This window comes from Atractosteus spatula, chromosome 5 (genome assembly GCF_055471065.1).
Source record: "Atractosteus spatula isolate fAtrSpa1 chromosome 5, fAtrSpa1.hap1, whole genome shotgun sequence".
In the NCBI taxonomy this organism is placed as follows: domain Eukaryota; kingdom Metazoa; phylum Chordata; class Actinopteri; order Semionotiformes; family Lepisosteidae; genus Atractosteus; species Atractosteus spatula.
The window spans coordinates 23,496,378-23,508,877 of NC_142710.1; the positions used below are offsets into that span (position 1 = coordinate 23,496,378).

The 12,500-nt window shown below is 37.6% G+C and overlaps 1 protein-coding gene across 12 annotated transcripts in view; it reads left to right on the plus strand.

Moving 5' to 3' along the window:
• The window catches only part of ebf3a (EBF transcription factor 3a), an 89,841-nt gene that overhangs the window by 63,843 nt on the left and 13,498 nt on the right, over nt 1–12,500 (plus strand). For 7 of the 12 annotated variants that reach the window (XM_088915729.1, XM_088915737.1, XM_088915731.1 and 4 more), the window contains exons 9-10: nt 397–530; nt 1,036–1,162. In XM_088915729.1, the coding sequence (XP_088771855.1) occupies nt 397–530; nt 1,036–1,162 (261 nt within the window). The remainder of the gene's footprint in view (nt 1–396; nt 531–1,035; nt 1,163–12,500) is intronic. The other 5 variants (XM_088915730.1, XM_088915732.1, XM_088915734.1 and 2 more) reach the window with 1 other exon arrangement.

Consider the following 12,500-nt stretch of genomic DNA (forward strand, 5'->3'; position numbering starts at 1 on the left):
TAAGGAATCGAAATACAGAGCTTTTGCTCTTCCATCTCCCTCAACAACCTTTTGATTGACTCTGCTTAGATCTGTAAAGCAAAGCAGATAAATCGACATGCCACATGCATGCAATGCTTAATCATTTGTAATAGCCATATTTGCCCTGACACATAATTTGCTACATCAAGCCATTTTTCTTGTGCGCTAGTACACTGCAGCTTGGCCTTTGCGATGTAAAACATTTAATGGTTTGCTTTAACTACATGAGTACGCTGATATATGATTGTGCTTTTTATGCCTAGTAGAACAATCATTCACCTTTTTTAATGTGCTTTGCATGATTTGCCACTGGGGAAGAGAACTACAATGTGGAAAGATAGGTCCTAAATTCTCTCTTTTCCTTCTTTGTACAAGCAGCTACCCCGTGCATAAAAGCCATCAGTCCCAGCGAAGGATGGACCACTGGAGGAGCCACAGTCATCATAATTGGAGATAACTTCTTTGATGGCTTGCAAGTTGTATTTGGCACGATGCTGGTGTGGAGTGAGGTAGCTTTTCAATTTGCTTTTTTATAAACATGAAAGATTTTAAGAAGCTGCTAATGGTTAATTGGCACATGGAATCATCAAAAGTAATATATAACATGTTTTCTTCAACATTAGATAACAGAGGAATAAATACGTATATTACCAAGCCTGTTTTACAAACACTAAATAGACACCCAGGCCCTCTAGTGGATTGGAGAAGCAGGAGGTCTTTCAATACAATTGAACAATTAGTGCTGAAATATTACTAGAAAAAGATGCAGGGAGACATATGGAGACAATTTTCATGTGAACGATGCCCTCTGGCCTTTCCTGCAAAAACGAAAGCCAAGGATCATTTACAGATATTTTCTTTAAAACTGTAGAACCTTGAGCCTGTACACATGAGGAGAGCCTTTTTAGATGACTGCCTAATTTAGATTCATTTTCGTAATTAAGTCCAACTGGCAAGCATCAGTCCTATCGACTGCCATCTTGGTGCTCACTGTTTACTGTATGATTTTTCTAGCTGATAACTCCTCATGCCATCAGAGTTCAGACCCCACCACGGCACATTCCTGGAGTGGTTGAAGTCACTCTCTCGTACAAATCCAAGCAGTTCTGCAAAGGAGCTCCGGGACGATTTGTCTACACTGGTAAGAATCTTTTTTTCTTTCGTTCCATGGTCTGTCCAGTCCAGTTGCTGGATGCTAGTTGCAGCCCACCCAATTTCAACAATGGGATAGGCCAGCTCTCAGAGCTGTAAAATGTGTGAAAGCTCCTCAGAAGGTGCACCAGGGGGGTTCACACATTGCAATTCTATCCCTTTTCCCGGTTTTGCCTTTCAGAGGGGGGCTGCCAACTCCTGTTAAACTCAGTGCATTACAAGCACTCATGTGATCAGTCTCACTTTTTACTCTAATCACCCAGCAAAGAATCTTTGTAGCTGCTGGTAGGGAATTAAAAAAAACAACTATTGTTTGTATAACAACAGTGTGTAGTTTTGGTCAGAAATCAATATTGGTGTGTCTGTCTGTGTGTCCAGCTACTCATTTAATACAAGAATAACATCAAAAAAGAAAGTTGGGGATTAGAAGGAAGTGGGAGCTTATCTACCGATCAGGAAGGAGGGGGTGGGACGCTGGGGGTCATAACCCGTCTGACCTGGAAGCTTCTGTCTGATCTGAAATTGACAAGGACAATGAGATAATTATTGGAAATTACTTTCACTCCTTGAAAACTGAGCCCAGGCCCCACTGTAGCCCTCAATATGAAAATGATGTGATCCCATGGAAGGGGAGGGCCTGAATCCCCTGGGCAGCTGTTTCCTATCAAAGCCCCACCAAGCTTGTAGTCTAGCATGGCACTCTAACATTTAACCTTCCCAGCATGAGGGGATCATAGGGCAACTAGGCTCCAGGATAATGAAACAAGAGTGTAGTGTGGTGTGTAAAGCCTGTTGAAGGTATATAAGTTAAGACATTAATGGCTTATATACAGCCCTATAAAAGTGCCAAATCTCAAAGAATGGGCCCCATTAGTCACACATACTAAGCGGATTGTGATGATTCTCATCAGACTAAGGGAAAATGTATCCCCCATATATCCATGTTGTTTTTTCCCTGCTCCTTCCAGCCAATATAAAAATACAATTACCTTGGGAGATTGTGGCAGTTCAGTTGATTAGCACGGTGAATTAAAAGAATGAGTCACAAATGACATGTCCAGCTCTTCTCCTCGAGTCCTCTGTATTCCCAGTGTGCCTCACCCCTGTTGTAAGAAGGTCAAAATTAGAGAGAGCTAACAGTTTTCAAGCAGCTAGCACTTAGTAGCAGAATTAACAATCACTCTATATGTAATTGCCAGTTAATAGTAAATTGCCTCCTGGACTGTAAAATACAATATGAACTGGTGGATGGTTAAAATTAAATTAATGAGAAGTTTTTTTTTCTGTATTTAAGATTGAGTGTGCAAATTGATAAGCAGCAAAGCAATAATTATTGTCTTATTGCATGAATATAATTTCTTAATATTTCTTCATTGTTAATTGTTCAGATCTGCTATTTGTGCTTTAAAAAAAGCTTTTAAAATATTCTAAATAGACCTTTTTAATAAAGAAAAACCAAAGCAGCCATAAAGAATAAATATTCTAATTATGTTTAAACACTAATATGTTCTATTGATTAAAACAAATTACAAATTTTACACTTGTAATTATAATTAGTTCATAAACAATCTCTTTGAACTTGAAATGGGAAAAAAGGTCTCTGTAGTTTTGGCATAGAGAAGAGAATATTTTGTGTAAAACAAATGTAGTTTAATGGCTGCCCATTTAACAAAAGGAATTCAAGGAAATTGACGTTAGCTTTGCTTCAAGCGTGGTTTCTCTGCATGCCTGGAATACAGCTAATTTAAAACTTTCATGTTGACCTCCCTCACCCAAACGTTTTGTTGACCCACCCTCATTTTAGAGACTTCTTTCGCTCAATTAAAGAAATTATCACAAATTACTAGGAGTCAACATGTCGTCTGCTGTAGACTAAGCCCTGTAACCAAACACAGATATTGGCAGCCGATAGTAAATGTCCTGAATGGACACAGAAACAGGGTGAATGTTGAATACATGGAACCCTTCCCAGGTCTGCAACACATTTGCAATATGTGAACATAAATGATTATTTTCTGCACAAAGACTGGCATTCAATTCGAAAACTTATAAAATCATTACTTGACCATCCATCTCTCACAGAATGTGTTTATTCTGAGAAAGGCATCTCAGTAAAGAGAAAGAAATAATAACATTTTAAAAGGAGTGAAAAAATGGATTATACTGGACACATTGGCAGCAAATCAAAAATACTTGAGGCTACTAAATTGTCCGGTTCTCTCCATTTGGTCACATTTTTCCTTTCTAATGCTTATCCTTCATTGGCAAGCTTCCACTAGAAGAAAAAAAAGCAACACTTCTCTCTTTGAGCAAAGGTCTCATGTTTCAGAAGTGTTTTAAAGATCTTTTGTGTTCATTCAAATGTGATTCTGTCAATGGCACTGGTGCACTATTTAGAGTCGATAACTCTTTTCCATCACAGCCAACACAAACTAGCTGTCTTATAGGTCAGCGCTCTTTAAACAAATTACTTGTGTTCAAGCTGAAAATGGTTGTTAATTGCCTCCCACAGATACTACTAGCACATAGTATTTTTACTGGGTCAAAAGTTGTATTTAAAAGATAATCTTTTATTAGATTAAATTGCACAGGAAAAATAAAGGGATGAAAAAAGAGCACTGATTGTAACAGAGGTTACACAAATATAAACTCTAGATGAAGTATGTCTGTAAGAGATTCATCTGAAATGTTACATTATAAAAATAAAACTACTTGTCAGTGTGTTTTAGTAAGCATAGTATACAGTTGTTTATTTTACCAGGATATTTTGTTAGCATGCAAATCCAAAGTCCAGAGTGACTTTGTGTCTTACAAAGAACCCAGTGTTCTTGCAGTTTTGCTTTAACCTTGCTCATTTGCCACATCTTTTGTCACTGTAAAGCACTTTCTGCTGTGTCTGATACCTGTATTGGTTATCCATTGATCAGGCCTGGTGTTGGAGCAAGCTGTCAGCAGGGTCCTAAAAAAATCAAAGTGGGACAGATAGGCTTGTCCTCTTGTCAATACTGTTCACTCTAATAAGTCCTCCGAAGCTGATCAGGCAATTTTAAAAGGCTCCTCTAGTTGATACCTTAAAGCCTGTCTATTGAATGTGTTATTTTGCTTTTTATTTATTTTTTCTGTTATCTTTATTAGCCATTTAAAAGGTAAATGAAACATGGAACAAAATCAGGACAAAACGTGTGTTCTAGTATCCTTGAGATTTAAAACATGCATGCTGTTTTGTACACTCCTAATTTATAGCCCATGAAATCAATGTAGATGAGCATTTCCAGCTTAAAAACTCCCTAAACCTAACAAAAATAATAACTATAACTAGAGAATAATAACAATGAAAAAACACCACAAAGTGAATTTTTGGATAACTCCAAATATACCTTTTAATATGCCTGCAACTTAAAAGACCTCACATTGACTTACAACAATGACAGGTTTCATATATAAAGCTCAACACAGCACCCTAATTGTATCAAAGCTATTGCTTTCTATTTAGGCATGGTCATTGACGGGCCTGCCTTTTATGCCTCACTGGAGGCCAGAGAAATAAGACATACCATTGGTGCTATCACACAAGTAGACTATTTGTCCTAATCAGTGACACCCATTTACTAGAATTGCTTAAAATGAACTATACCTCATACAGAAATCGTACATTTAGAGACTCCCATTCATCATGTGAAAACTGAGGGCCAGTAAACTTTTCTTTTCCTCCGGTGGGATCATAGACATGCATCAAAATGTTAAAAAATGATTGGTGAGAGGGAACTGTCACACATTTATCAGGGAAAAGGAACATTATTTGCTAATTTCCCAACCTGTGCAGTGACAGGGTGCTTCGTCTTTAGACCCATGGTGACCAGCATGGCCTTTTTGTTATTAGTACAAGTCAAGCGCTTTTTGGCTGCTCTAACAAGACACATTTGTCTATCATCATGCAGCCCTTTTTTCTCTCTCCAAAGGACTTTGACCAAAGCTTGTTCCTCCTTCACGATTGGCTCTGTTCAGCCAGTCTATGGTAGCGCTGGATGGCCAAAGGACTGATAAATCACAAAGTTTTCTCGTCAAGGTGAAGGTATCGACTCTACTGCACCAAAACTGACAAAATGTGGAGGGGAGGAGACAGCAATTCATCATCAAAAAAGGACAAAGGGGTCATCTCAGCTTCTCTCATAAAGGCTTTTGAGATGTTAACTTTTAGATACCTTTTATTTTTCTTATATTTTCTAAAATAAGAATAGCTCAAAAGTGCTCAATATAAAGTCTATAAATTATTAAATAATATAGATTAATATAACAAATTATATTTTAAAATATATGTAGCTATATGTATATGATATATATGCTTGTCCATAATTTTAGAGTACTGTCTAATTTGTTTCAAATCATATTAATTGTTGAAGAAAAGATAGGGATAACCTGAATGTTCAAACAGAAGAACTACAGTATATGTTTGAATCATTTTCTTTTGGTGCATTTAGAGAAAGTTAAAAGTGAAATATAATATAATTTTGCATAAAAGAAATTAGCGTCAATAAAAATGGGCTTCTTTAACATGTTATGTATAAACAAAACAGAGAGCTAATTGAAAAGGACTATATGAGAACTCTATCCAAAATTATTTAAACGTTTGATTTCCTTATCAAAAATCGTCTGCAAATGCTTTGTTTTGTGCAATCTGTACATCAGGTTTCCCCCACCCAGAGGCACTTTGTAGTCTCTGATCTTGGACTATCTGATACAGCGATTCCTTATGGTTTTCCTTAACCGCAGGGCTGGGTTTGGTAGCTGTAGTTTGAGTATAACTATAAAAGCCATAATCAAAGGCATTCTACAAGGTATGTAAACAGAGTTGTTTGAATGCAATCCAATAGTTGTCAGCAAGGGCATTTTTTATAAAGAAGACAATGAGCTGTCCCCCTTTCAGTGTCTAGTGTCACATCACAGTACTATTATTTACTGTCAGGTACTCTCGAGTGGGAAGACAATCCCTCTGCGCTAGGCCCAGTTAGGATGCCTCTGTGAATGCCTGGGGACAATGTCAGGGTTATAGAAAAGGTAGTTCCTGTCTTCCAATTAGATGCCTAACACGACACTTTTCCCACTGTCAGGGGGGTGCGCTTTGAGGAAAATTTCATGCCATTATTTGATTGAATGTAATTATTAAGTGACCTGTGAAATCCAAGTCTGTAATTGAAACAAGTGGTTACAATTGAGCATGTACAATTTTTCTCCCCTTTTTTCCGATTTATGGCACAAACTACAAAGAAAAAAAAACAGAAACCTGTTTCAATAGGAGGGCAACGTGGACTGATTTGGATATAATTGGTTCCCTTCTTTCTTATTTTGGATCTCTCTCTTTTTTTAACCATCCTCTAAATAGGTTGTCCTTACTAAGTCAGGGACATTAGTCCTGCTTCAACAAGCAAGACTGCCTCCTGATAAATGAGGTGCTCAACCTCCTCGTGCTTTTGTATTTCCTATGCACTTCACAAGTCTTGGCTTACCCTGACGGGTTCTGTGATTGAAATTCATTGCCAAATTTATTGAGAAATTAATGAGAAAAGCTGCAAAGTATTGACTTTGAGAGGAAAACACAACTCATCTTGAATGAGGAGGAAAATGCAGCAATAATTTAGCTGCCATCGATTTTGCCCTGTCCATGTATTGATCTCCATTTTACAATATTAATTTGCACCTGCGATCGGCTGCGAAGGGAACCAATTTGATTTCTGTTTGCCGTTAATGTGTAAAGTGTGTTGGGTTCATCGCAGAAGTGGCATACATACACCACAAGTTACTACAGAAGGAAAAAAAGGCTCTTTTTTCATTCCACCTTGTTACAGAAATAGACTCTAGAAATGTAATTTTTGTCAGACAAAATATTAAAGTGAAAGCACATCTCCAACGTATACGTCCCCTCAGCTCCATCGGCAGCGTTTCATCTGTTGGAGGAACAATCAGCGGGCTGGAATTCCAACCACTTCTCATCATCATGCCTGTATCGGTTCAAAGTTCATGAAATTTCTATGAGCATTGATCTCTCCCCATTGATTTTTTTTTTTTGCTGCAGATCTTTGAAATTTTAATTTCCTGAGCATCTGAATTTCTCAGAGATGAAATGACTTAGCTGAGACGGTTGATGATAAAATGAAGAAGTTAGCACCGTTTCAAAGTGCACCTCTACCCCACTCATAACTGCCCCCCTAAAAAGAGAAATATTAGAAATTTGCAGACCGTCTCAAGCTTTTTCTTTTTCTTCTTTCGCTCTTTCTTTTTCTTCTTTCGCTCTTTCTTTCTCTTCGAGGTGAAATGATAAAGGTGCACTGATGTGGCTAAAGTATTCAGTGGGGAGCTAATATATCATTTTTTGTTTTCAGCAGTGAAGCTTTATTGTAGGTATCTTTTTTAAGATGATTTTTTTTACTGGATAGCTATCTGGAGGAACAGCAGGACTTAGAAGCGTTCTTCACAGCGCAATCATTTCCTCACAGCAGTCTTTATCACCTGGTCAAGTTCACCTAGTTACTTATCAGTAGGACATTTAATAACCTCAAGGTGATATAATTGCTATTGGCATTTTTCCCCTTGGATTCAGCTGGTTAATGTGTAAACTACTTGTCAGCAAATAGCACTTTGTCACTGAAATCGCTAACACCCTCTAGAGGAATGTCTCTGTATTGAGCAATTTAATTTTACTTTATTTAATTTTTACACATTACAACCTGCTTCTTTCAGTCAGGCAGTTACCTATCAGTGCGTTCAGAAGCATATATGTGAGCTTGTGTATCTCTTTGTTTAAATATTTTTGTTTCCTTTATGTAAGGACAGCGTGGCTTACATCTCAGTCAGCTTTGACCAAAACAAACATCCTGCTGATGTATTGTATCACTGTTTTCAGAAAAAAAAATCCTAATTATGATGGTGGTCTGTTTGCAGCAAGGAAAATGACTGCATTATAACAAACGCATGATTGGGAAGTTACAGGAAGATGATCATTATTGAAATGAAACTGGAACTCATTTATAGCTAAAACCAGCAGCTGGTATGAAGTAAATGAATGCCTTCCTGTTTTTATTATTGCAGCCAGCTTTTTCAGTCAGTAGGAAAAATTGGACTAAATTGAACAAGCCCTTGCTTTTTTTTCATAAACTTGGTGAAACAATAGTCTGATGGCGTTAAAAGACACTTCCTCTTCATGTTTTTTTCTTGCTGTGCATTTAAATAAATGAAACAGCCTCCATTAAGTCCAAGCTATTTATCCATGTAATTCTTCAGATTTCTAAGTACTGTAGCTGGAAGGCTCCAGTGTTTTACCTATCAGGAAGCCACTATCATGATCAGGCCATACCAGTGCATAAATGAAGTTTTTCAGTGCCCCGTTCCCTCTACTACTTCCCAGCTCTCATTTAATACTAATTTGTGTCATAATACTCAGCAGTGTAGGTGGAGCATAGATAAGCTTCAAGCAGTTAAGTATAATTAGACAAAGTAATAGCTAGCAGTGGCAATAAAGCTAGTTATTATCTCAAAGAAAGATACAGAGTTATGGTAATAACCAATAATGCTAGACTGGAATGCTGGTGTGGCATATGACTTTTTTGTAAGTCAGACCTTCAACAACATAACAAGTACCCATTTCCAGTGTCAGATTTATAGTTAAAAATCATCTTTCCTTTGCTAGTTTCCTTTTTAGAAAAGGAAAAATCACAATGAACATTTTAAGGCATCTACTGATTAGTTCCTATTCATGCCACAAAAGAGCAGCAAAAAGTACATATTTATTCACACTGTATATTAAATGCAGAGGTGAAAATGAACCTTCTTGGAGGAATTCATTAATGCCGAGTTTGAAACAGGAACAGCTGACAAAGTAGGTTAAGTCATCAAAACGCGAGCTGGAACTGCATGTGTCACAAGTGAAAAAATTCTACTGAAACTCAGCCATCAGTACACTTTCAATTGTGGCAGGCAGGATTTATGTTTTCTGGTCACAACTGCAAAACCAAAAGGCATTTTATACTGCCACATTAACATCCACCACCCCAACTAAGACTGGCAATACAGACCGTTAAAATTTTATCAATTGTGGCCTGATTAATTCCCCAGTACACTAAAATGACTTAAATATTTAGAATGTTTCTTCTTCTCTTATGACTTTAATGCATGTAAAGTAATAAGATTAACTCTGGTGCACTCAAATGTGTTTAAATATGTATCCATCCTTGAGCTGTCGGTTTCTCCTGCATGTAGAAATCATTGAGTGTATTTGGTCATGTCAGAACCTATTTGTAGGACCTGCTGTGGATATTGGCCTGTATATGATAACAGGATATCTGGTCCTTTCAGAGGTTGTCTGATCGCTTGCCTCATTTGCCATGGAATGTGATTCCCTGCCATTCTAGCTTCCTATTCATTCAGATTTTATTGCTGTGTAATTTTCTTATTCTAAAATAGAGCCTCTTCAGCAAAATTACTATGCATTAGGCTTACTTGAATGGATATTGATAAAGTTTATCTCTAAAACAATAGTAATGTATTTGATCACAGCAAAGGGTCTTATACAAAAATGTTTATATGTCATATATGAAAAACTGTTAGTTCTCTCTTAAAGCTGGTCTTAAATGAGGCATGGCTAAAATAATACAACACAATCAATTCCTCCTCCTGAAACATATATGAACTGACTATTTAATCTATCAACCTGTATACCTGCAAAGCAGTTTTTTCTTTGTTTTCTGCATTTCCCGTGTTTCACAAGTGATGTAAAATCAAACGGCTGTGCAGATTCCTTAACGAATTCATTACTTACATATGAAGGATAGGAGTTCACTGTAGCCCCAGAAAAAAAAAAGATACAGTTAATTTAATTTAACACACTGAGTTATGTTTCAAGACAAAGCTTCTTGTTTAGTATCTGCTTTGGGGAGAAAAAAACACACTGAATTAATACATAGCTATTAGCATGATGACAGATGCAAGGGTTAGAGTAAGGCAATAAAATATAACAATGAAGCATACTTGCTTTATTCTTTTCTTAGCAAATATTCTTCTGTAGTCATGACTTTAGCTTACTGTGGTTCCTCCTCTAATTATCCGTGAGGTCAGTAAGCAAAATTGGGAAGAAGCTAGGAGATCAATACAAATTATCCCTGAGCAAACCAGTGCTGACAGTTTGAATTGCAGCATATGTTTACCCAAAATCAGGCAATTTATCTTAATATCAGCAAAGTAATGCAGTGCAGGTGAAAGGTCAGACAATCTCTCCACCTCATAATTACCCAGTTCTAAAACAGGAAAGTGGTATTGATTGGATGGGCTCAGAGCTCTATGACTGGGACATGCCAGCGCCTCGCCCTGCCTCTGCTGGACTCTTGGCTTGTAAACTCAGCATGCCGAGGATTTATTGGATGTATGTGGAGGGTTTTATGTTTCCTCACTAGTGGTGAGCTCTGCCAGCGAGGTCTCCCCAGCTCCTCATTTTGTCAGGCGGCAGGGTGATAGATCTTATGTTGCTCAGCACTCAAAGGGCTCCAGGCCAGATCTGCTGGAAGTTCGAAGGAGGGGTGGGGACAAAAGTCAAGGTGGATTTAGCCTGTTATTAGTCAATCTGTTATGCATATTGCCCAGCTGCCGTCTGAGAGGCAGAAAGGCAAACTGAGTGCACCAACATCCCCCCTCCCCCACCTCTACAAACCCCAATTCAAAACCTCATGGTATTTTTTTGAGAGCCTGTCACCACTCTCCCTAATACAAAGAGATAGGTAATTTTATTGTAATTCCTAAATGCAAATCTGTTGGTACTTCCCATGTACAAAAGCATTAATAGTGATGCAAAGTCAAAAGGGTACATTCTTACATGCCCCTGCTGCTGTGCATGACTTTTTCCCTACCAAAAACATACAAAAATGGTTATCTGTGATGCAGGTTTAGTTTTCCTGTTGTGCAATTTTATTTTTTTATAAAAAATAAAAATGAGCACAACAATAAAATATTTAGAGTTTAAACGTACTCTATAAATAGCTTATATAAAAGACTACATTTTAGATTTATTTTCTCAATTTTGATATAACGATCGCGTGTAAGAAGTTACTGTTGAAAATGATGTCTTTGTCTCAAGAAGAAAGCGTGCTGTTATCACAAGTCATAATTTTTCTTAGAGGCTGCATTAAGGTTTCTATCACCTGTCAGAAGCATTTGCATGAAATCAATAGCAGTTGGCCATCTCTCTTATTCTGACCAAGTTTCATCAGACTAAGTTCATTAAGCCAAATAGTCACAATGATTAGCTCCTGAAAAGCTAAAAAAAATCAACATGTTGCAATGCACAGTGTATGGCACGTTGTTGCTGTGTAATCAAGGAATGTAATTCTTTATTTAATCCTTTTCTGAGCAAGTCATTTTCCAGGGCTACACTGGAGGAGGCTCATCTGTCCCTAGCACACAATGCTCTGTGCTTGACATATTTGTATAGACCCAGGCAGAGACATGACAAATTGTCCCGAAAGACAATGCTGACAGCCTCTGATGATTAATGGTCTGATTATGAAGTGGTTTTACACATATAGAATTTACATCACAGAGAGTTAGAAATTTGGACATGTCACAAAAGCTGAAGCAGTCTGTGGAGCTTTACTATTTGCACAGGGAAAAAAGAAGGGCGAAATCCCAGCAAAAGCCATGTCATGTAAAATCAATATGTCGGATCAATGCTTTATTAACAAGAAAATGTCTTACTTCACATTCCTATGTGGACCTTTGTCTCCGGGAAGCATGATGGAATGTCAAATCAAATTGCAGTCTTCAAGTTTCTGTTGTGTTGAGTGCATACATGTGTGCCCCCACCACGCATTGATTGCAAGATATACTGTCCATGTTTGCACAAATAATTGTGGCTCTTGATCATAAAGTCAACCAATTATTTTGGGGAACATTTTTTTAGTTGTGCCTCCCCAACCCTACAGTGCGCATGCTGTTAGCCTTCATGTTCACTAGCATTCAGCAAACCCACTGAGCTGTATGGTGTTAATCATGAAATTACATGCTGACTAATGAGTGATGGCCTAAATTGCAGGCTGAGTAATGAATAGATGGAGGCAGTTCTTATTAGTCTCAGAAAAGCCATTGATTTATGTAGCACCATGCACTGCAGAGTCACTCTGCTGAAAATGCTATCTACATCAAGAAGTAATGTACTCTAATAAGTATTTTCTTCTCAACTCCAGTCCACAGGCCTCCAGGCTCAGTTTTTGTTTGAGTCAGGGAGAGCCATAATAAAGCCCTGTGACTCCTTATAAAGCTTGTTAAACACAATGTGTGCAGTCTAACCA